This window comes from Pleurodeles waltl, chromosome 1_1 (genome assembly GCF_031143425.1).
Source record: "Pleurodeles waltl isolate 20211129_DDA chromosome 1_1, aPleWal1.hap1.20221129, whole genome shotgun sequence".
NCBI classification, from domain to species: Eukaryota; Metazoa; Chordata; class Amphibia; order Caudata; family Salamandridae; genus Pleurodeles; species Pleurodeles waltl.
Window position 1 is genome coordinate 863,367,944 of NC_090436.1, and position 26,055 is coordinate 863,393,998.

General features: G+C 40.9%; 1 protein-coding gene across 14 annotated transcripts in view; it reads right to left on the reverse strand.

The window, feature by feature from the left end:
* The window catches only part of NTRK2 (neurotrophic receptor tyrosine kinase 2), a 445,567-nt gene that overhangs the window by 389,891 nt on the left and 29,621 nt on the right, over positions 1–26,055 (reverse strand). For all 14 annotated transcript variants that reach the window (XM_069229668.1, XM_069229708.1, XM_069229703.1 and 11 more), the window contains one exon: positions 23,823–23,891. In XM_069229668.1, the coding sequence (XP_069085769.1) occupies positions 23,823–23,891 (69 nt within the window). The remainder of the gene's footprint in view (positions 1–23,822; positions 23,892–26,055) is intronic.

A 26,055-nucleotide genomic window follows, 5' to 3' on the forward strand; every position in this document is an offset into this window, starting at 1 on the left:
CAAATAAAAGGAAAACAAGGTTAACAAATAAGTCTCGTAACAAAATTGGCCGTGTTTGTAGGGCCTGAGTGGAGCGTCAACACAAGCAGTCACTTGCAATAAGAACTGTAGGGTAATAGCCAAGGATTCTGGAAAACCAACAATATTTGGGTACCTAAGGAACAAAGAAAGTTTTCTGTAGCTATAGCTGACTCTGGTACCCCATCGCCACTTCCAGTATTTTCTCAGTCTTTAAGCTTAACATTAATTCATACTACAGGCCAGGTAGTTACTGTGATTCTGGAATACATTTATACAACGTTTTGCAATCTGCTTCTAATTGAATCTGTTGAGAAGTAGCATTTTATTAACATTGAACGGCTGCCAGAAATAACATATCAATAGTAAATAATATTTAAGTGCGCATGAGCTCTAGCAAATTATATCAAATTAGAGACATCCACAGAAAGGAAACCGTGACAGAAATGTGATACAGCGCAGATCACAAAACAGGAAATTATTTTGTACTTTCTTTGAAAGTTTGCAAACTTAGGTACGGGGAACATTTACAAAATGTGGACATAATCCAAGGCTGGACACTTTCACTTTTGAGAAGATGAAAGTTTTTAGAAAGGCTTGTTTGTTCTAAAGAGTCTATGCTATAGATTAATTGTTTTGTTTTATTGCTTGGACAGGAAGCCGATATTGTGCACAATCAGATAGAAATCCAGTTATTCAATGCAGTGACGTCACAGAAGCGAGTAACCTAATTGGTATTCCTCTGTTGTGACATCACAAGAGGACGTGATTGCTCACCATTCTTTCTACTAGACGATGTCCAGAGATCTGACCGTGGTAGTGGGATTGCAGTTGGCGGTCTCCCCTCCCTGCTTACGCCTTTCACGGGTCTCCACAAACCTGAGGGAGGAGGCAAACAAAGCAATGGTGCTATGCCCTCTCCCCTGTCAACGGAGGAGGTATGAAGGTGGCATGAGGTCAGGTATTTTTACTTAATCTATCGTTACCCAATTACTCCTCTAGACAGTGAGGCCAACCATCACATGCAACTATAGATGGTTAAAATTCGTGAGTACCTAGAGTTTCTTTCAATTTGTGGTTCAAAGTGACATTATAGACAACTCTAGCTTCACTTTCATTGTTTATCTGATGTCATTCAGAACCCTATGGTGAAGACAACCCCGTTATTCACAATTATTCAGCTATAATTCTCCATATTATGTATGGGCTCCCATACTAATTCACAGTCACAAACAAACTACTCTAAATGCTGGTATTCATTGCAATTACGTGACAACAGAGAGGAAGAAAAACGAGGGCCTCATTTACCAGGCCCTAGCAGCACACTGTGCCACTGGAACATCAATTGTTTTAATGCTGTGGTGGCGCAGTGTGCGCGCCCATATTTACAAAGCTATGCAAAGCCACAAGGGGTGTGCTATGAACTACTAAGCTACAGAGAGAGTGTGGCTGAATCCATTTTTACCCAAATAACCATAGTAGGAAAACACAGCACATGGTAATGACAGGTGACTTCATTAATTTTGCGGACACACCCTGTGAAATGCAGGGCTGTGCAGGAGGCCGTTTCATACATCAAAAGGTAGCAAGTTTTGCTCAAGGGGATTGTACTGCTGTCATGTTTATAAAAGCAAAGCAATTAATATGATACAGTACATGCACTATCACCAGAAACAGAAAAAAAGTAGCAACCTATGATAGTTGACACCCAAGATAGTTGACATCAACACAATCAAAGCACCACACCTATTTCAATCAGAAAGGAACATAGTGGAAGTAGAGGCCAAAGTTGACTGCCTCCTGCATTAATAAAACGTTTAATAAAAAAAGAGAACTACACTCCTAATGTAGTTAACAGGACATGGGTAAGAGGTCATATATTGAGGCAATGTAGGATTTCAGAGTATTGTCTGTGATGCTTAAACAGGGTAAAGATAATAAAATAAAATAAGCTACAAGTCCATACATCAAAAGAAAAAACTGAAGCAAAAACTACGGGCCTGATTCAGGGTTTGGCGGACGGGTTACTCTGTCACAAACGTGACGGATATCCCGCCCACTGTATTATGATTCCCACAGGATATAATGGGATCGTAATATGGTGTACTGGATGTCCGTCAAGTTTGTGATGGAGTAACCCCACCCAATAAAAACGAAATCAGGCCCTAAATCTTTCAGAAAGCTAAAGAAAGAATAGAACCTTTCACCACCCAGGAATGTAATCCAGTTGGAAAGACCTCAAAGTAGATCTTGTCAATATGTTTGTTTTAACTTTGAAGTGGAAAATGTCCTCTTTATTGATGCAATAAGCATGGCAATGACAAATAGATTTACAAAGCTAAAGTACAGTAGAGTAAGAAAGGGAACCACCATTCACAACAAGGGGATACAACTAGAGGCGTTAAATAGAATGGGCTATCAATATGTTGCTGATTTAGGTTCTGAAATATAAATCTCTTAATACTAGTTTTTTTTGCTTTGCAAAATGATTTGGAAGTTTAACCATGGTGGTCAATAAGGAGCACATACCTTGTTTGATATTGATTGAAACCCTGCTACATGCAAGCTAGCAAGCTTGTGGAGAGAGCACAGGTGTGTTAGGGCAGGGAATTATGAAAGATTCCATTGACTAATGGTCTCTGGAAGAACCTCTCTGAGAGGTCAGAGTGCATAAGGGGCCAATTTCCAAAATGTTGCTATTTAACACATACGGACATATTTAAGAGCCCCTAGCGCCATTCCAACGCCACACTAGCGTCATTTTTGCATGCTAATCTGGCATTAAAAGGCCAAAAACTCTGCACCATATTTACAAAGTGGAGCAATGTGTGCACTGCGCCACTATGTACCCCTTTGTGCTACATTATGCCTGTGCCAGGCGTAATGTATACAAACGGGGCGTTCCCCAACTGGGGGAGGGGGGACAAAAAATGGTGCAAGGAAATCAAAGAGATTTCCTTGTGCCATTTTTTCAGTACTTGTAATGCCTGTTCAGAGCAGGCCTTAAAAGTAGGCTTCCATTGCTTACAACGGGCCTCTGGGTGCTTTGTAGGATTAGCATCAGAATTTTTTCCTGCAAAGCTCTGGACTAGCGTAAATAATGTGAACGCTAGTCCCCTAACTATATCATGGTCACTGTATTTTAAATACAGCGCATACATGATGGTGGTAGGGGGCCGTGAAGGGGTGCAAAAAAAGTGCATGGTGAAAATCAGTCTCACATGTATCACTCGCCTGCTTAAAGTAAGACGGAACCGAAGAGTCGTGTGCTTGGGAAACCCAATCTTCCTGTAGCTTAATTGAAGTTTGTTTTTTGGAAGATGAAATTCCATGGCAGAAGTCCCACAAGTAACATTCTCTATTAATTAATTGTGTATGTTAGGGTGAATTGCCTAATTATTTTGTGCTCCTCCAGATGTCCGCAAAGCTAAAATTATTGCAGTGCATCAGCAATGTGGCAGAATGCCAGATGATAATTTGTACATTTTTTGTCTGTGCGACTACTTCTGACATTCCATTAAGCTTAAGCAATTAGACTTTAAGAAATGGCCGCCCTGGCCCTAGCGTAGATGCCATTGAAGCATTATCCCACTAATAAAGGATAAGTGCGATGAGAGAATAAGAGAAGACAGAGAAATTAGATAAGAAGAAAGATGAGAGAATCATCCACACATAAACGGTCCGGCTTCATAACTTTAAAAGCAGTATCCAGTATTTCAAAGATCCAACTGAGGCTAGATATCACCCGGAAGTAAGCACCAGGGAAAATGTAGAGCCGACCGCCTTTTACGGGTTTCTTTGATGGGCTGAGGTTGTTTAAATGTAGGAACACAACTTAATAATGTCATAATGTACAGTGGACCATTTTACAAAATTCTCATTTTCTACAACGTCCCTTACAGTCATGCTCATATAAACTCTGACTCTAGCTTTAGTCACATAGCGCATGAAGCCGACTTCATCACAAAGGACAACCTACATGCTAATGGCGTGATTCACAAAGAAACAGAGTAAATTAGTACTCCTATACACAGATGCAGACTTATTACTTTTATGAATTTATAAACATTCCCAGTGGAAAGCTGTTCCAGTCTAAGAAAAGTTCTGAAAATATAATTCATATAATTCATTATACAATACTGTGTTCCCTTTTTCCCAATGTGGAATTGTATATATGGAATTGTATGTGGTGGCAATTAGCAAGTGAGAAAATATATCCTGGAGTGCAATTGAATATTTTTCTGTTTTTTCTCCACTGGGATATATTCATCCCTCCAGAGAAAGACCTTCTCCTCTGTTCCTTTTTATATACCTTCGCTGGAGTAAATCCCCAACCATTCCCATGATGGAAGAATGTTGTAACACTGGTTACGAATGGCAACAAAATCACAAGTTTGTGGGTGTTCACAAAATTTCAAGGCTAGACACACCTCGATCCATCCACACCCACCCTTTGGATGGGATTTACTACTGGAGAGTTCTCATCATTTGTGGCAGAGAAATCCACAGTACTAAAATCATTTATGCCTTTTAAAGCTCAACACAACCACTCCTTCACAGTGGCATAGTCCAGCTCCGGATTTAGAAATGGCACCCCAAAATGAACATCTGACTTCTTTACTACTGAACTCTCTGTCAAATTACTTCTACATCAACACCTATCCTTAAAGGATAATGTAAAAATGAAATACCAAACATTTTGGTACCTGCTTAGACTCCTTCACAAAATTATGATATTCCTAACACCCAACTCCAAGCCTACTAAATTCAACACTGCTACTGCAAAGTGCCTTACATGCACTTAAATACCTGATAAACCAATTAGAAGAAACATGATCACATCACTCTTATTCCAAGGCAACACCAGTGGCTCACCGTACCATCAAAGATGAATTTTAAGGAATACTGCTTTATATGCAAGACCATCACTTATCTAAAACCATCATTCACGTGTTATTCCTCCATCATAAAAGTGGAGGCCCACAAAGACCACAAGGAATAGATTAATAAATTACTCCTCGATCATAAGAGAGGAGACTCATAATGACCACAAGAAATAGGTTAGAAAAAAGACTCAGCTTTCCATCTTTTCGGAAGGGAAGGAAGGCATATATGTTCACTTTGTTACCTTTCGTCCTCATGTTGAATAAAATAAAATATTGTATTTGCTATGGATTTCCACGGATTGCTATGGATTAGATGTGCAAAAAGTAGTATCAAATGTTACTTTATATTAACACCTAATTCCATATGGATGAGTGTGGTGGAGACGAGAAATGTTGTAAAACAACACAAGGGGCAGTAAGTTGAGATGACTTGTGCAACGGGAAGCTGGCTGATGAGGGAATCATAAAACACATAGCTGAAAGGGACTGGATAACATCAATGAGTTAGAATCAAGATCTCATAGAATAAAATGCAAGAGCAAATTTGCTTAGACTTTGTGGTGTTCTTGATTTTGTGGATGTGTATTATCAGTAATCATTTGGTTGGACCTTAACAGCTTCCCTGAAATAGTTCCAGAATTCTTTGTAAATTCCAAAAAAGCTGCAAATTTACTCCAAAAGTGGCAGAAACATATAGGACCAAATTCCTAAGTTTTAAAAAAACTAGTGCCCTATATACTTATCAGATTGAGTTTTTTTTAATAAATGGAAAACATCAAGTATTCAGATAGTATTTCCTGTTGACAATCAAGTTCAAACAGAGTAGACTATTGTCATCAGCTGGTGAAACAATATGCTCTTCTGCACTCTAAGAAATCAGGGTCAACAACCCACAGTGGTCAGAATGTACTGGAACCCAATTGTAAATAGGTGTTGCACCCTGGTGCGCAGCACAAACTATAGACCCTCAAACTGGGAACCAAATACCCTTTTTAGCACTTACCTCTCAGGGTAGCGGGGTAGAGCAGACCGAGTCTTACTTGGGGCGAGTGCTGTGTGGTAGAGATTCAGAACTAGGCACCACAAATAAACAAACTAAAGACCTAGCATTCATAAACCTTGCATCTCATAACATGGGGGCCAAAGCAGGAGTGTCCAAAATTTTCATAATTTGCTTCTGCGACATTACACAAACGGAAAAATTACACAAATTTACATGGAACTACGTGAAATTAAAATCCATCATTTAGCGCTATACTTTAGCACAAAATGTGTCCTGACAAGCACAAGCATTTTTACCACAAAAAGCAACAGTGCTTTTTGTGGTACAAATATAGTGTAAAAAACAGAAATGGCATGAGTAACAGTCCCTCACATTCTGGTCATATGCATTATTCCTGCGTGCTTGCAGTTAAATGTTGCCTCAAATGGAGCTAAATCACTTGACATGGTGTAATACCATAATGTAGGGAATTTCGCGTAACAAGTATAATGCGAAATTCTGGAAATTATTTGAATTACGCCAGTTTAATTAAATTTCACTTGGTCTAGGCAAATGCCCCAGGTTCAAGATTGTTCCCTGCAAGAAAAATGTCTCCCTGGGTCACTTTTTCTGTACTCTAGGAGACTTAGAATGTGAACAGTGAAACTGGCTGGACACTCCTCCTCGGCACACCTGTGCTCCTGATGGATCCCAAAACTGGATATAATAACTCATCAAGCCAATGCTCCTTCTGGGACCACCACTCACCGATGCATAAGGGCACCTGAAGATGCTAACGGGTGTGACTTTCCCCTCAGGCTGTTTCCTTTGTGTTGGCCATGGCACTACCGTTAATGTTTCTGGGTTGGCTGTACTTTTGCTACTTCCTTTAGTTTTTGTTTAAGAAGTGCCTAGTGGTAAGTGCACCCTTCCTGCTACCAGCAGTGGTTCCAGCTGTTACTTCTCCTCTCTCCCACCCACCTCTACTAATGCAGGTAAGGGAAGTTGCCAGATTCTGCACTCCCGATTTTTCCAGACATGGGCACTGGGACTGAGAGTGGTGCAAGTTCCCTAGCGTGTTCAGGGAGCCCCCGGGACACAGGCCCCTGCTTACAAGCACTGCCACTGGAATAATGTAGCAAAGGCAGGCCAAGTTATGCAGCACGATTCAATAAATTATGCAGCAAAAAAGGTACATTATGCGGCATAATATGGCAAATTTTATGAAAAAGTTACTTCTTTAGTTTGTCACTTTTATGTTTGTTAACATTGTCTGGGAATTGGTTGCACCTCATTAGCAACAGTTTAACACCAATATGTTGCAATAAACAACAGAAAAGTGACCAGCCAAGCTTTGCAAAGAGCCTTTCACTGCGCCACAACACATGTCGCTGAGTTTTCAGTAACTTTTGAACCCTGTGAGCTAGATACAATTTTTTTTATGCTAAATTCTGTAGATTATGCAGCAGGTGATGGATTATGTGGAAAATTCGGCAGATCTATAATCATGCGAAAAATGCAGCGGCTGCACAATCGCATAATTCCAGTGGCTCTGCTTATTGGCCTGGATGCTTCACCAGTTATCCCCCCACCTGGAGAGAGAAACTGAGAATATAGCAAGATACCATTTCTTCTAAGTCTTTTTGGTACTTTCTATGTGGCAGAATCAAATGGTCTGAAAGAGCTCTTCAGGTGTCTTAGCTACATCCCTAGCTGACACAGAAAACTGTTTTCTTCCCTCCAAGACTTTAATGAGAACCCTCATGTGTGGTCACTGCCAGAGACTGTTCCTCCTATGTCCCTATGGGAATGCATGCTCAGGCTTTTCAGTCAGTGTCAGCTAATCTCCCCATGCAAATTTCATTTGGTGGCTTTGAACAGCATGCAGGCCAACATAATATGTACCTTGGCCTAGCAGAGTAATTAAAAGCCCAAATATTATTATGGCTGGCTCAGGAAATTACTGCAAAACCCAAGAAGTATAGGGGGGCACATATACAGTCAAATAAATATTTTATTTGTGGTCAGAACCTTTTTCAAACATAGAAAAAGTCACATTGACCATTCCTCTATGTTGAGCCAATCCAAAATTACTACTTTGCCAGTTGTACCCTTAGTATAAATACAGAGAGGCCCTACACAATTACAATTTGAATTGAAAAAAACCTTTCCTAGGACCAGGAACCAATGTAGGCTAAAGGCAGGTGACACCTCTTGATGAATGTGTGACTATACGCTTAACCCCCCCCCCCCCGGGACTGCCATGAAGCAAGAATGGAAGGAGGCACAAGTACTCAAAAGGAGCTGTGCCACTGTGATCAATCCGTGAGTTAATGGTAAAAGGTGCTGGCAACAGTCTTAGGCCCAAAGTTAACAAGGGCCTAGCGCCAACTATCGCCACATTAGTATCATTTTTTTACCCTAATGTGGCAATAGTGTGGCAAAAATGCAGTGCAATATTTACAAAGGGGTGCAATGCACACATTGCGGCACTTTGTAAACCCTTGCTCCACATTATGCCGGCGCCAGGCATAATGTATGCAAGGGGGCGTTCCGCCATTAGGGGGCCTGCAAAAATGTGGCAGTGGAATCTAAGAGATTCAATTGCACCATTTTTAGTTGCATTTTTTAATTCTGCACAGGGGAGGCATTAAAAGGAGGAACACCATTATTTTTAATGAGCTTCTATGTACTTTTCAGGTTTAGTGCCAACATTTTTTATGCTAATCCTGCAAAGCACAACAATAGCATCAAAAACAATGACGCTATTGTCCCTAATCTGTGCCATGGTGCCGTATGTTAAATACGGCACACACATGGTGGCGTTAGGGGATCGCAATGGACCGCAAGAAAAATGGCATGAAGTTCCACTTTTCTTAAATCTGGGCCTTAGTGAGCTGGTGCAATAAGAGAATAGGTCCTGAAGAAAGCCATATTGACCCCGCAGGGGCACATAGAGTATTGGCTGAAACATGTCGATCTTAAACTAGATGTAGGTGTACATTAGATCTCTATGTACATCACACACCGTTTTTAATCTTGCCAGATAGCACCACCAATAAAGGTACACTAGTATGTGGGTGCCCTTTAAACAATTTTAAACCACACCCTTTTTTCGGTTTATGCACAAAACACTTTTGAGGTGCACAAAACCTTAATAATTGACCTGCTTTGCTGTAATCAGGTGAGGAAGCACACCCAAGAGGCGCTAAGCACTTGGGGTGAGACCCCTATGATGAAGCATGCTGCCAAATAGGTTGGTGGGTGAAGGAACTTTTATAAGAACTATAAGAGTCCTTTAATACACACAGAGAGGTTACGTATGGTACCATAGAATGGTAATATACCTGCTTTCATTCTTATGGTTATGAATTGAATTTGGGAAGTTGAGCAGGTATTTGCCTAGGGACATTTCTTGTTGCATTAATGCCTAATCAAATAATAATACCTGGCCATAACCATTTCATTCAGTGTTCTTTTTGCAACACTCTATGTGTGCGCTGAAAGCAGATTGAGCCAGGTGGCTGTTTTCTTCACTCAGCCTGCACACATGTGCACGTCTGTGCACACATGTTCTCATGTAGCCAGTGAAGAGCACAGCAGAGGGCCTTATTGGAAAAGGCGTACACTTGCAGTCACCACACAAAACCATGTTAGCAGAAGCTTACAGTGGCAGTGACTTCATTATTGTTTCTCACTCATGAGAGAGATCTCAAAAATAGGAGATCAAAAATCAAAAGTACTTCGAGGATTAAGCGGGTTAGACATTACTAGCACTCCCTAACATTTCTCAAAATGTTTATGGACATGGTAAACAAAATAGGTGACAAGAATCACAGATTGTTGTATTCTTAATGTCAAATTTGTGCACCCATGTCTCTAGTCCTGGCATTCTGCTAGCTAAATTTGCTTCCACACAACAAATACATGAGCACAAGCATTACTTTTCAAAATGGTCCACAATCCCAAATGCCTGCTCACATGTCCCCCTAAAGGCTACCTGAAAGCCATTAAAATCATCAGACGATCCATTTGATAGTCAGATTTGAGACATGTTCTATTGTTCTCAAAACATTCGGAAATGGTCCTTGAAGTTATTTTCAGGATACACATTAACTGTTTCTGAGAAAGGCTTCAGATTTCAGCAAAGTGTCTCATGGAATGCTTCTAAAGATGCCTCACTGAGTGGTTGTGAAAGATTGACAGTCATTCAGTGTCTCCTGACTTGCTCCTTCATTTAAGCAAGTAATCCCCTCTATGTTGCCATAAAATTGTTCTCATATCAAATCTAAAATGATGTTGATTTACCCTCTAAATGTTGTTCAAATATCTTCCAAATTACTCTTCAACACTAGAGAAGTTATACTTATACCTAGTTATATTTAGCAACTAGTTGCTCATTAATAGTAAGTCCACACAATGCTGCTAGCTAGAGCAGCACTACAGCCTGGAAGAGATACATGTGGTCAGTGTTCTTTCATGTGATGCTTTGATGTAACAATTTCATCACTCCTTCTATCCCCTAATCACCTTCAATGCAGAGGTTCAATAGATTATTTGCCATGTCTCCACATTTTTAAAAGGTTTTGGGAACTTTGCTTGAAATTTCTATAGTGTGTGCTATAGAGAACGGCCATTTACTGGGAGCTGAAAACCATTAAAGCTCACCGGCCAGCATATATTTCAAGTATTCCTTGTGGCCATCTATGTGTCTATCAACAGGTCTCTAACTCACTTATATATCCCAGTATATTAGACATATGCCTGGCTATGAACATCATGGACCGTTATTAAAAAGCAATTAAAATTGCAGCAAATTCACAATGACTGCTGAACCAAATCAAATCGCTGTAATTGTGGAAGTTTCAGAATAGTGTCATACCACTTAGCACATTGCCTTCACTGAGAATAAGTGGATGATTGCAGAATGCCAGAGTGGATCACTGTACCAAACAGTTGCTAAGTCAGAAGATCATGTCACGTCATAGTATTTTACAAACTTAACATATTGTGTTTTCTGTTATCAAAAGAATCAAATGGTGAAAGGCCTTCAGTTATGTTTTATCAATGCACAACGAGGCCTTGAAAGCATAATAATGACAATAAACCACCTAAAAAAGAACAGATGATGGACAGAATGCTGAACAATGCAAACATTCACCCCCAGTCACAAAGATCTAGGTTGAATCCATAATTGTTTTGTCCACCACCCCAACCCAGTTTGGATCCAGCCCTGTGCAAATCAGTTTTGACCCTGTTCCTTGGAAAGGACGCTAACAGGGTGGGGGAGAAGTAGGGGAAACCGGGGCTTGTGCGCCAAATTATGGTTCTACACTGTTTATAGGCAGAAAAATTGCCTCTAAGCAGTGTAGCGCCATTTCTGGCGTTCAACCCCTATGGACATGGCTCCTGACTTAGTAAAGACAGGAGCCATGCCCACCACCCCAGTGGCCATGCCCAGGGGACAAATGTCATGGGCATGGCCACTGGGGAAAATGCCGTGCAGGGGGCCCCAAGTCAGGGCCCCAAGCGGGGTAATTAAAAAAAAATATATATATACTTACGGGACATACCTGAGATGGGTCCCCCATCCTGTGGTGTCCCATTATTTAATGCCCGCATTCCCCCGCTGGATTTTAGCACAGGGAGATAAATATGACACAAAGGCCATATCGGCTTTTTCTGGACGGGAACGCCTACCTTGCATCTCGTTGACGCAAGGTAGGTTTTCCGTCCAGAAAACAATGTTAACTCCATAACTTTGGCATTAGGCGTGTCTAGCGCCAAAGTATAAATATGGAGTTAGGTTTGCGCTGAATTAGCGTTGAAAAAATTACGCTAATTCAGCGCAAACCAAGTATAAATATGCCCCTTAGTTCCATAAGTTCTTGATGTCCTGTGCAGGCCTATGGATGGTGGTGATATTGGACACTCATCTTTCTCGATCTGTTGGCTACCTTCAACACCATTGATAACTCCACTCTAATTTCCAGATTTGCAGACAATGAGATCTTAGTGGCAGCCCCCAAATGGTTAAGATTCTTTGTGAAAGATTGTCAGTGAATTGGGTAACTTCCTCCTTACTATTTTGAATGGAGAACTCTGAGCTGTCCCCCAGGAGTCTCTATTGATACCCCTCCTGTTTAACATATGTATGCAACCCCTGGACAAAATACCTTATCAGACAGGGGTCCATTTCTACAGGTATGCAGATGCCACACCACTGATTTTTGGCCCGCCCAATAAACACTTTCAGACAAATTCCATCAGGGATACTTTGGAAGGCTGCTTATCAATTATTTGGTGGTAGTTAGCCAACAACTCCCTCCAAAACCCAACTCCTTTTGACCTCTATCATTAATTCAATCACAAAATGTCTAGACTGACCTCATGTAATGGATCAAATACCAGTCCCAGCTAAGACCATCTGCATTTCTGACATTCAAATTAATTCTGCTCTGTCCTTGAAAGCTCAAACAGCTAATTGTTCTAATATATGTTTTGACCAGTTGAAGACCTCAATAACTGTACTGCCTTCTATTGATGACAACTTCCAGATTCCCATTTTAAATGTTCTTGTACAATCAATACTAGATTACGGGAACTCAACGTATTTAGCTGTTCCAGATATAATCCTCCACCTTCTACAGTTGGTTCAAAATACCACCACACTCTTAAACTCATTATGCCTGTGCTGTGCCATGTGTTGGCTACCAATCAATAGCTGCTTTATTTTTAAAGCAATAGTTATAGTCCAACAACATTATCCTGATATATTCTGAATCAAGCTCTTTACTCGTCACATGAATTTCTATTAACAGTTCCTATGTCACTATCAGCCACATTTGATGAGAAGGTCTTCTAAGTGACTGGACCATCCAGTTGGTGTATCTGACCTCTGTTATATCACAGTCAGCCTGAAATCACACCTTGGTCTCGGTCATTAGCAAACTGATATGTTTCCAAGGTGTTTACTTTTCCAGGTGTTTTGTTTAAACTTTAAATTTCAATTTTCTGGTTCGCCTTATCTGAATGTAATCATTTTGTGTTGTGTTGTTTTGCTCATTAAAATTGCATTTATTTTTCCTAATTGGTTTGGGAATTTCATAGTGTTGTATTCTTGAAGTTAAAAGTATTTGTGCTGCTTCAGCTTAACATACATTTCTCTGAGCAGTTGCCTTGTGCTTGTGTGTAGATGATGACTAGAGTTTAAATGAGACCTGTATTAACACCTAACCGGGGTGTGTTTATTCGTTTTCGAATGTTCCCTGTTCATAATTAATAACCCACTTCCGGGTGTAGTCCCTCTACTTCAGAAATCATAATTAAATCATAGCATCTTCTTGTTCTCCAGGGCGATGATATTAAAAGTTCGAATTAACACGAACAAGCTGAGTGTAATTGCTGAAGGGCAATGATGTTTGACAAAAGATGGCGACTATGTTGTCTTACACAATTATGTTCTACGTCATTAGATGATTTCTCACAAATGATACTCATTTTAGCAAAATATACCTGCAAACTCTGGTCTATATGTCCAAAGAAAAGGGATATGGTTTTCATTGCATTTGGAAGCACATGCTTTGAACAACCAGAATGACTACAATACGTTACAAGAAGAGGAAAACATATTTAAGTTCTTGTCATTGCTTTGCAAAACCGTGAGGAATATGATAAGTCAGGTGAAACGATGAATGGTTTAATGGACTTCCAAAGTCATCTTTTTCTTGGAAATTGACACGCCATATGTGCATGTTTGCACCGCCAAAGAGCAATGCTGTATTGTAATGTCAAGTGTAATGATATAGTAACAGCAAATGCTGAATGGGACAGAAGAGCCCAGTGTTTTAGCTGCAAAATCTTTATTACCTTCTTTAGCCCCTGATGTGCTGCTAGAAAGTACGATCACTATTAACCACTTAATTAAAACAGTATGGAAACTTCTTGAAGAAATATGTTTTGTGTTATCTCCACAGATCAAGATTGATTCTAGGTCATAGGGAGTCATCAATCAACTGTCGAAAATGTCTCCTTGCGCAGATGTCTCCCCCAATCCATCAGCAGCAAAGATTGCTTGAAAATAATGTGGAAATAATTTCAAGAAAACTTGGCAAAAATAGTTAAATCTCATGCACGTGTATAAGGAAATAAAATATAATTTGTCATGAAATAATCCTGAACAAGGGTTTCTCAAGGCTGGCTCATCACAGCTCTGTTACATCTGTATAACTCACAAAATAAGTGCCCAAACAGAAATTGAAGAGAACAAAAAATGCCAATATCGTTGGAGGAGTCTAGGCACATGAAGACAATGTATGCCTCTCTCACCAAACAAACACAAATGATCCATTCAGCAGAGGAAAGACTCCCAGTTCTAAGTAAGCTGGTAAAAAAGAAATTGTGCATTTCAACAATTTCACATTACGCTTGTTATGCGAATTTCCTGAAATTGCACCATTACACCAGATCATGTAATTATGCCATGTTCATGACAAAATTATAGGACACATTTCTGGCTAAAATACAGCACGAAACGCCGCTTTTGAATTTCACATAATTATATATAATTTAGCAAATTTTCCCAAAATTTTAAATAATTATGTGAAAGCAAATTATGCATACTTCGTACTCTTCTAGTTCTAAGATGTTCTTTGAAAACAAGTAAGGACTGTAGTTTGTGTCCTCCAGGTTTCACTACTAAAGAGAACTGTTCTAACAGGTATCACCATTCCACAGACAATAAAGGTCTGGTGAACATTAGTAGAGTTTATTTGTAGGGCCCTCCAATGTCCTCTATATGTAATTTTCTTATTTTCCCCATTAATGACTTATCTTGATATATACACTTCTAAGCAAACATCCCCCCCGTGAATTTGAGTACCACAGTGTTGCTATCTGTTTGGTTCACCTCAATATGTAACCCGTCATTTCCAAAGGAAAAAAATACTTGTTCCTAAAATATATTAATCTAAGATGCTTGATTTTGTCTTTTTATACATTACTGTGTTGTATTTTACACCTGAAACAGAGTGAGCAACACCAAACCACTGTTCTTGAGCAAATATAGGAAACGCGGCCACCTGATTTAACCCTCCACCTACCCTTAAAAGACACAGGATCCTGCTGTTGATTAACATGATTCCATCAGTCCATGGACTACCGAATATTCTGCAATCAAATTATCAGGGCAATAATATTGAGGGCCAATATTTCATGAATTTTAATTTATGTAGGTAATCATATGTTTATTATGCTTCACCTATACGTACTTTGGCCATATGCATATAGCTCCCTTCATAATACACAGATGTGAAGTTAAGCAAAGCAAATCTGTTTGATCCTTGATGTCTGGGCCTCAATATTTGAGCCGCACACTATTTTTGTCATTGATATTCTACCATACAACCCGAGTAACACTGGATGTGTGAATTACTCCAACCTCTGGCCTGGCTCCAGCTGTCTGATACAATGCATTCTGTGATATTCCATAGCGCTTATTCCTTCCAGCTGTCCTTGGAAGACTAGCAAACTTGCACCATCTGACTCATCCAAATGTAGCTGTTAATTTAACATTGCGACACAGTACAGTAAAGGGAGTTGGTGATAATTATGCAATATTAACCAATAACATTAAAATAATAGATACTTTCAAATTTAGAACATTACTTAAATCTTGTGGCATTGCTAGTTTTGGCTTATTTACAAAATTACTCTTATATTATTTATTTGTTTCTATTGTGTTAAGTGGTACAACTATTAATCATTTAATCAATAGATTTCGCCTGTGGGGAACCTCAGAGCACTTTCAGTTTGAGAATTAGGAATTCACGCTTTCCAGTACTAAAGTAAGTTGCTCAAAATCACAATCTGTGTCACTCTGTAGAACCAGGGCAATTATTCATAAATACTGTATCAACAATACTCCTATAAACCTTGGGTCATCATGTCTACCAAGACGTTTGCATAACACCCTACATTGCAAATCGTGCAACTTCATAAAACCAGAATCGCTTGTTGTATGGGAGAACCGAAATCACCAAACGAAGCATTTAAATGTAACACAATGTCAAATCCATGCTTGAGAAGTATTGTGTGCTGAGAGATGCTGCAGTTGTTTTAATCGTGTTATTTCTACTTCCTGTGGCCTGGATCCAAGTGGATGCGGGTCTACCTAGCGAGTCAAATTGATCAAGGTCTTGTGTTGCCTTTGCGACACTGGCTGTAATGCATCCACCCTTGCACTGCGGTGCAGGGGTGTCTGCATTGGCGCTTGGCAGCACCAAGTGTGCCAGCGCAGAGGGAGAGCAGGAATGCACCATTTTTCAGAAGATATGGTGCATTCCTACCCTCTCCAAGTTGACTTGCTGTGCTGCATTGTGCCAGATATGAATACATTTGCCCCAGGATCTCAGCTCAGTGGGCACAGTTCGGTCTGCTTTCTGCGTTCATTCTTCGGTGTAAAGGCCAGATACTGATCTCAAACGACCATTCTATTTGAAGCACTCTATAAAAAAAATTAGCGTCATCATTAAAGTTATTTTTTTCTTAGCAATGCTTCTTTTCAATTCTATATTGATGGACACCAGACCTTCTGCCGGCAGAATGAAAGCTAATGAAGTGTGGACGAGTTGTGGTTTGCCCTGTTAGAACCATCTCAATAGTCCTGGGCACCTGCAATCTGTTTCCCTTCATTCCTGAAGCCGCAGTGGTTTAAATGTAATGTGTGAATGAGATGCTTGCTAGAGACAGTCCACTGATGACATACAAAAGGGTGACTCTATTTATGAGAGGCCAACAACTCCATCAATAGCTGTGACGATTGCAGAAAATCTTATCCGGCAGGCTGATGGTTAAGTACGTTGTTGCCGCCAAAAAATCTGATTTCTCATCAAAACCGGGGACTGGCAGTCTGTTCATAGGAAGAACAATGACTTCTTATATATTAACGCTTACTGGCTTTTCAGCTACAGACTAAGAAGAAAGCTTTCATTCAGAAATAGTGGGAAGGAATCACTAAGCAAGCCCCACACTTGAAAATGCTGCTCACACCGATTATTTCAGCAAAAGGCGAATCTCATAAAATGGAGGCAAAAAAGACAAGAGTATATAGGTGTCTCTGAAAACCATGCAAACAATCAGGAGAATGACAGTTTTGTATCTTGTATACTCATTGCTTACGGCAGGTGTTTACACCGAGCATACAAAACGCAACGTTTTGCCTCCCATAGCTCAACTTCAAAACCGTGTTTTGTACCTTTCCATATGTATGCCAATGGGGTTTCCGTACCTATGTAAAGTATTCTGCTGCCCTGGTAAACCTGGTCCCACTACAAAAATAAAATTAAAACTCATAAACTGACTTACAAAAATTCAAATCGTCCCTGCAATAAAGAAAGCAGAACTTGGAAAGATGAAAAAACGCAGGACAGAATGCGGTCAACAGGTAACACTAGAATACATTGGCGAATTGTTTAAGTTATGAAGTACCAATTCTAGAGAAGGTGAAAGTGATTGCTGGGACCATACAAGGGTTCTATCAAGCCCACACAAAGTGTTTGACAGCTATACCTTTGCCAAGCTGCTTGCCACAAGAACAGACTTAGCGCCTGATTTCACGTGTGGCGGATGGGTACTCCGTCACAAACTAGAGGGTAGTCTGTTCCTCATTATATGTACTTTCTAAACTTCGTAATTCCCATTGAGGCTATTAGTTCCCAGTTACTCGGAAAACAGAGAAAATAAAAGTGCATTCGAAACAGAGAATACCCTGATGCCCTCTAGTCGAACACTGTAGAGGGCATTCTCCCAGTTAACTGTTCAATACTGGCAACTGTTCTGATGCACTTACATAAATGCCACAAACTCTGTCAGTCTACACAGATCCAAACTGATTGGAAAGACCATCAGTTTGGTGGACACAGTACTCCACCACAAACCTGGTGGAATAACCTGTCCGCCACACTCTAAACCATCCTCTCAGTCTCTCATTGTGCCAGCCAATGCACCTGCATCAAATTCCAGAAACCATAGGTTTTCTCACTGGAATAGAGATACCCTCGTGGATCTAGAGATAGTGGATCTTTTTATGTGAGTTCTTTCCCAGTTCTTCAACTACTCCCCACCTCTTGCATCACTATGACACACACACGCACACACACACACACACACTTCCATTAGTTTTGAAAAGGCCTGTCAGTAGCACACTGATGCCAGGCCACTTGCTTCTTCATCCGTTACTCCACACTCCTCTCCCTATTTTTTTCTGCAATGGACTGGCATCAGTGCACTGCCACCATTCTAAAATGTCCATTGACCATGTTGGAAAGGTAAAGTAATAAAAGCAAAATGGTCACTAGTTACAGTATATGCATAGACACATGTGCACATCTTGTGATGGTGAAAAACATACATCACCATTTCAAGATGGCATGACCATGCATATATGTCTCATGACACGCTGGTAGGCATTTTTGGCATTTGAAAAAAAATGTTGTTTGTGTGTGTGTTTGTGTGTGTGTCTGTTGGTGCGTGTGTGTGTGTTTGTGTGTGTGTATGCATGTGTGCATGTGTGTTTGTGAGTGTGTGTGTGTGTGTGTGTATGTGTATGGTAGAGCCAATGGAATATTGCATTGGCAAAGTCAATAGGTTGGCAGTTTCCTTTTAAAGGTGAAAGTCAATAGGTTGGCAGTCTCCTTTTAAAGGTGACACCTATTGTCTTTGCCAGTGTTAGTTCTGAAATGTTATTAGTTCATCATGCAATAGTTATACACTCATACACCAGTCTATTACCTGAGATTTTCAGTTACCTGGGGGAATAGATATTTCAGCGACCGCACTTACCAAAAAAGCCAAACATTCCTCTGGAAAATATCGAATCAGAAAAGAGTAGCTTATGTGAGATGTCGCTACAAACGCTTACGTGAACCACATCAGCACTACAATCAATTCAATATTTGTGCAAGTATATGGCTCTAGAACTAGAATAATAGCAAGGTAATGCTGAATTTGTGCTCACTCCTTCCAGTTAACTTCACCTTTTCTGTCTGATTCTGTAGGATCAAAGTACCTCATGAATTACCCGATTCTCACTTCTCCTCCAGGGAATGTTCTTCTACTTTATGTAAGTTTGTATAGTGTTACCTGTCAACTGGTGGTTACTTCACAGCACTAGAAGAGCTGACAAAATAGAGTTACTTGAGGAGACAATATCATGGAAAATTAGTGAACAATCGGGTGGGCATCGCCCGGATGAGGCTGTTAACCAATGAGATTTATTAGAAAGCAAGTTTAGGTAAGTAGTTAGGTTCGGATTAGAGGGGGAGTTTGAGGCCATCCCACAGTGCATGGCACTGCATACCCACTAAAAAACCATAAACCACCCTAATTCAATTTTGGTACTATGAATATTTTTGGAACATGATGCTGTTGGGACCTCCAGTTTCAGTATGTTGAATTTGAGGAAATAAAGCAGTTGGTCTGTTTTATTTTAGAACATAATAGAAGTGTATTATTTCGAACCTGAAAGATACAGTTTCCCTTTAAAAACCAAATTGCATGATTGTAGTGCAGGTAATGGTAACTCAGCATTTTGCGAGTGTCATGGCCTTTTTTATGCTAAATGTAGTCATTAAAACTAATCTGCTCCAGTCAAAAGCAGCATGCATCCAACAGTATTGAGTGTACTTAGGCCAAGGCTCATTCGCTTCGCAAAAAACCCTACACTCTGTAATGGATTTTAAAGATCCACTCATGAGTGGCTAAGATGAGGGTGAACAAATATCCAGACATAAAAGACTCACTGTCTGTGTCACTGGGCTAGTATTCACTCATACTGTGTTAAGGCAGAGAGCAGTAGCTTATATGTGAAGTCTGATATCTTCCTGGTTGCAGATCTAATAATCCAATGTTCATAGTAAATCTTCAAACCTATTGAACAATTGTGCACCCTATACCCAACACAGGGTGTCAGCCCGTTTGGGAGGTATGGCACAACCATGCGTTACTGGGCCACAACCATGGTGGTTGAGGATTTTTTACCACTGCTGCCTCATAGCCTGTCCTGCTATGGCACTGCAGAATATACGCCAAGTACATCCTGTCAGTACTTGACCCTCAGGTTAGTGGGACGAGCATTTGAGGGTTTCCCAGAGTCCTAATGTATGGCAATGGAGACTCAGAAGTCAACAGTTACCAAAAAGAGGGCATTCGTGATTGTACAACTGAGTGATTATTTTTATCACTAAAAAGCACTTTAATATACCAAAACAAAATACCACAAAGGAATACGTCAATGTGCACATGGTTGTATAAGAGGTACTACGAGGAAATAGGCCAAAATGTACCAGGCTCAGAGTAATCTCATAGGTGCAGGCTCATGAAGAACAGCATAGGCAGACTTCTATTTCGGTGGCCAATAGGCCGGTCCTTCAATGCCCCAAGTTACGGACAACCCCCGGTAGTTTCTCTTAAAACCAAGAGTCCCAGTACGTAGTCTGCACAAGTTCAAAGGTGCTGGAGTTACCTGAGTGTAGCGGTAACAAACACCCCATCGTGAGGCCCTCACTCCCAGGTGCGTACGTGATGGACCCACTTCCTTTGATGCTGCTCAGGAACTCTGTGCAGACAGCGACTTGTCAAGTTCCCAAAACAAAAGCCCCTTTCCCAGTCAAGTGAATTGACCAACCTCTGTGGTCGATGAATCTTCGGTTTTCAGTGAGCCTCTCCTCGCTGGAAGAGTAGGCACAAGTCTATGGAGGCTGTTGACATGGTCATCCTATCTTGCAGTGTCTCAGTTATGGTTTAAGCGGCAATTGGGGGAATGAGCGACCATTATAGAAATCAAGTTAGCTTCTCCGGCAATCCCTCTGTTTCTTCTTGGGCACAGTGCGCAATGGGGATTTAGAAGCTATCGAGGAGGGAGAGAAACCCACGCCAGCACTTGGATTGGCCCCAGCAGTGCTTCCCCGCTTGTCCTCATTTTCTGACATGTCCCTTCCACTGGGGCACGGTGGCTAGGCTTCCCTGGACAGTCTCATCCATGAGGGTTATCTCACGCTCCTCTCTCTCAGCAGGCCAGGCAGACTGCAGTACTGAGACAGTCCCACTGCTTCTCCAGCAGTACCTTACTGATATCCCCTCACCTCTGAGTGACTGGCTGTTAGCAACACCGGCCCTTGACTACATTAATTCCTAAAGTATTGCCTCCTCAGTCAGTGTGAAATCTGGAAAGTGTAGACTCACTTTTATCGTCATATTACAGGGTTGTATTCACTGACAGAATCCTGCATCATGTACAAAGCCTTGCTATGTTGTTTATGTTTTTGTTCTCATGTGTCATGAAGTCTCCCTTACCTCGCCCAAGAAACTATGAAAAGGATCCCTCTGAAATGCCTTCAAATGAATCATGAAATTGCTGCTATAAATTAGCTCTATTTAAGTCATGCAATTTCCCCACATATCATCACCATTCATGAGATTTCTACCAGATGTGTTGTGACAGCGTGCCATGCTGAAAAAAGATTTACCCATCTATGTCAGTTCATTTCTAAACCACAAGGCCGTTAATAACTGCTAATGCATGCTTTATACACCACTAGCTTCTGTTGTTAGTCTCTGTGAAGTGCTGTAAACCTGCTTGCAGGAGTTATGGAACTGATTTCAAGAGAAATAAAACTGCACCAACATTAGGCTGACAATTGTTCTTTGGGGCTACAATAATCGTTCCAGTTTGAGCCAACAAACTGCTGTAGAACGAGCCATTAAAATGCTCAGAGGATATGTCAGGAAGTGTCCTGTGATGGACAGTAAAATGTAAACATTTGAGCACATTTTACCGTAGGAGACATCAAAAATGCACCCTGGAGGTATGTGTTTCTTTCTGAGAAATATAACTGTGCCGCATATAAATTGACCCAAATGTGTTGATATTATTCTTCTGTACACTGTGCAATGCCCACTGTTAACCATGATATTTTCCCGCAAGTGTCCAAAACTGGTCACATGTATTGGTCTGCCACAGGAGTTGTGAGATTTCATGACATTTCTCACAGATGAACCAAGAAAGTGGAATTATTTGAGCCCTACTGCAAGCTCTAGGAAATACACCGCACATACATCATAAAGATACTGCCATCAACCATGAAATTATAGTTGCACAGGTGTGGAATTGTCCCCGTTGCTAGTGAAATTAAAATGCTTAGGGCTATGAAAGTCTTCAAATATGCATGAAGAAATTGCCTGCGGTTGTAAATACATGCCTACTCAAAGCCATGAAGCCATGTTCCTTCACCATTTTGCGCCCTCCTTACCAACAGTTCTTACCAGAGCTCTTAGATGGAGGTGGTGGACAATGTCTGCGGATGAACTTTACTAGAGTGGTAATTGTTTCATTCAGCTCAACAAATATTGTCATCCATCACAATGGACTTCACGGCTGCAGTGTCACTGAGAGGCACCGGTGTTGGATGCCTACTGTACGTATGAGCCAGTCATCAGCCTTTGGGGCACCGATGTAAGGTATGAATAATTTGACCAAATTTGACAAAAAAGAGCGATTTAAAAAAGAAAAAAAGCACAGGTGTCATTGCTGAATTGGGGCTTTTTTGGAAGATAGGTGCGGTATTAATGTGTCACTGCAATGGGTATAGATGTAATCGGGGCCTCGGTTTTATTGTGAGCAGTTATATGATATGCCTATTGGGGTTTCTCTGAAAGGGAAGGGTTAGGGGGGATATACTTTAAGGAGGGAAGCTGGGGTGTGATGTATCTTAAATGGCGGATGCATTGACTGGGTTTCATATAGACAAAGTGGCAGCAAGAACGGACCTTGCGTCACAGGGATGGCCAGGAAAGCACTAGAGTGCATTATTTACATTTTGGGTGCTTTAAAGATACGTCACTGCAAGACAGAAAGGAAGTGAGGTCTAACCACCCATTTGGTTCTTTTCATGCAAACAATGTAAGAAAATCACAGAAATCATCACTGGGTTGAAACTTTGGGTGTTTTCTCCATGTAGTGAAGATGTTGCCTTGAATGTCTTTAGATCTTGTAAGGCAAATAAGTGACTTGGGGATTTAGTGACGTACCTGGACTCTGAGGTTATTCTGTTTTTCCGAAATTCTGTTTTAAATTGGGACCGCAAGGGGCTGATAATCCAAGTGAAGCCATTGTTTTTTTGCTTTTATTTATTTGTTTTCCCATCACTGCTTGTAATACCTTATTTCACGGCAGTGAACAATGCACAGTTAGACTGTCCGAAAAATAAACCAAGCACAAACAAAGCCAATAGCTCTGGCATTGGCTGCTAACTTTGCCATTGCTTATGTTATTTGTGAACTGTTTTGTATGAAAGCATGTATTGTATGAAAACTATCACTGTCTAAATGCCAAAATATGTGTATTATTTTATGTAAAGGCACACCCTGCATAAGCAGTCCTTGGACCTGAAGGGGACTACTTGTTGTGCGGATGGGCATATTACTCAAGAGCAGAATGCCATTAATCACAGGCGGATAAACCAGTGGCTGGAGTGGGCGGACACAAAATGTGAATGACACTGCAACAGACCACTGAATTAAGAGGGCTGACTGAAAACCCATGTAAGTATGTACGTGCTTGTACATTTTATTAAACTCAGGTGGTCTTGGCTAATAGTATAGAAAAAATCTACATACATTTACCATCCATCACAATGCATCTTTGAAAGTCTTTTGACTCAGCTAAATAACACATCTGCGACTCTGCATCTCCTGCTGCACGTGGGCATAACATCAGAGGCATCTCTCCTGAGCTCAGTGCATTAAGCAAGTGGCATGTCTCAATAATTCTCATTAATGAATCTGCTCCCACCAACCAACAAACATCCCATGCTCCACTCCAGTTGCCCACAGTTAATCATCAATCATTTGAAACAAACAACAAATATGGGAATACTTACAGGTGCGTTAGGTTGAGATGACGAAATGACTTCTTAAATAAACTTGCTAGCTTGTTCCTTGATAGATTACTGCAAGGGAAAAGACATGAGTCAAAGATTAAACTGTAATGAAAATGTACATATGTCAGGGCTCCAACCCAGCACTTGGGCATAATGTTCTTATGCCCAAGTGATTACTCTGGATTCGTGATTCGGCAAAGCCCTGAGCCACAGAGGCACAAAAAAAAACAAATTAATTTCTATTGTATTGCAACATTTATATAGCGCTTTCTACTGCGATGTGAGGCTCTGAAGCGCCTGCCTACATGGGTGGCAAGCAACACTGTGGAGGGTGTGTGGCTGGAAAGCTGTTGTCTTTATTTGATCCTGTGTGGGGAGTGGTCTCCTGTCGGGCACGAGGACCACCGAGGGGCGTGTATCCTGCTATGAGACAGCGCTTAGCAGTGCGATGGGCGAGGAACAAAGATACCACCTGACTGTGCTTCTGGATGCGAAAAACGCACAAGGCGTACGCTTATTTGTAGACGCAAAGCTTTACTGCTGGCTGTGTTTCTTGCCTGCAGTCACCCAAATGATTCACCAGCCTCAGGTGAGGCGGTCACTCCAGCAGGAGAGGGCAGCGTGAAGAGCACACAGCGGTCTTCTCACCTTGCCCTCAACTGAACCCTGGAGCACATTTCCAAAGAGAGGGAGACCAGTGAAGCAGCGTTAATTCAATTACCCAAAACATGCCCTTTCCCCACACATATTCATACCAGCGCGCTGAACAACTCCCCTGTAACCGCAGGACATGGTGGACCGGCGGCAGAGAAGATGTTTTCAGAAAGCTTAATGAGGTGGAAGGCATCAGGGAAGTCCTTCAAGTGTCAAGCAGCAAAATAACGGTAGGCATCGCTTCTCTCGCAAGGGTGTTTTTTTATTGCATTTACGAGGAACACAAACTTACAACTAAATACATCTAGTGACGCTTGACTGTGAGGATGCTGTACTCGATTTGGTAATGAGAACCAAGGCACCCAATACACCAAAAGCAATGGGAGTGTTTGTTTACTAAAACCTGTGTGGGCAGCAGGGGCGAGCCAGGATACATTTGAAGATCTCCATCCAGGGCTCCTGGAACTATGCAATTCTGCTTAAGTATCAATTTACTGCACCTGTCAAATAATCCACAATCCGCTACATAATATCCGAATCTCAGAAAACAGGTTCCTAGATCATTTGGACCAAAAGTAACTAAAAGTGACTAAAACAAGCATTTACAAAGGCAATAGGTTGCACTTTTAAACAACAGGTAATCCACAGCTACAATTGGCTTTGCAATTTTTTTTACACTGGATTACATATGCAAATATTTATGTGTGTGTTTATGTATATATGTATATGTGTATATAGAGATATATGTATATATGTATAATAATATTACCTACTGGCAGTCACCAGTAGGTAGTTATAGTTTTCCATACAAAGAGCGTTTTTTGACTTGCCTATATCTTTGGTGCCATTTGGCAAATCTTCACAAAATTTTCCCCCAAAAAAGTGTGCAGGTGATTCTTGTGCACGGAAAGTTTCGGGTGATCTGTCAAGCAGGGGCAGAAATAAAAATTAAAAAAGGGGGTGGGGAGTTATCAAAAAACGTGTGTTTCCCATGTTAGTTCCCATAGGAGCTTTGAAACCGATTACAGCCTAACCGCTGGACGGAATTACACCAAATTTGGCAGCAAGCTAGCTTCCGGTACGCAGATTGCACTTTTGGTTATTTGGTGTAAATCCGTCCAGTTGTTTTTGAGAAATCAAAGGAAGTCCAAATTTGTATATCTCTGGCCACAAAGACTTTGTGAATAAGGACGAGCTTGTGCAGGGAAATGCAGAGCTCTGATTGATTGCCAACATTTCAACCAGGAAGTTCTGGTAGCCATCTGGGGACTCGGCTTCAGCCAAGTCACACAAAAAAAGTTAACAAACAAGGAAAGGGGGCAGGGTAGGGAAACCCTGACCCCTTAGAATTGGTACTGGGGTCCCAAAGGGACCGCCCCCAAGGAAAAACAAGCATTTGCAATGCGATGGGTCTCGCGTTTGCTCATGTTAGAGCTGATAGCGTTGTAAACTCCTAACCCGACTTTTCACCTATCGGCAAAAGTGTATTTATGTACGTAACCCGAAAAAGAGCAATTAACTGTGTAAAGCGCTCGACTTCTGCCAAGCGAAATCGCGCTAGTAAAATAGAGAAAAAGTA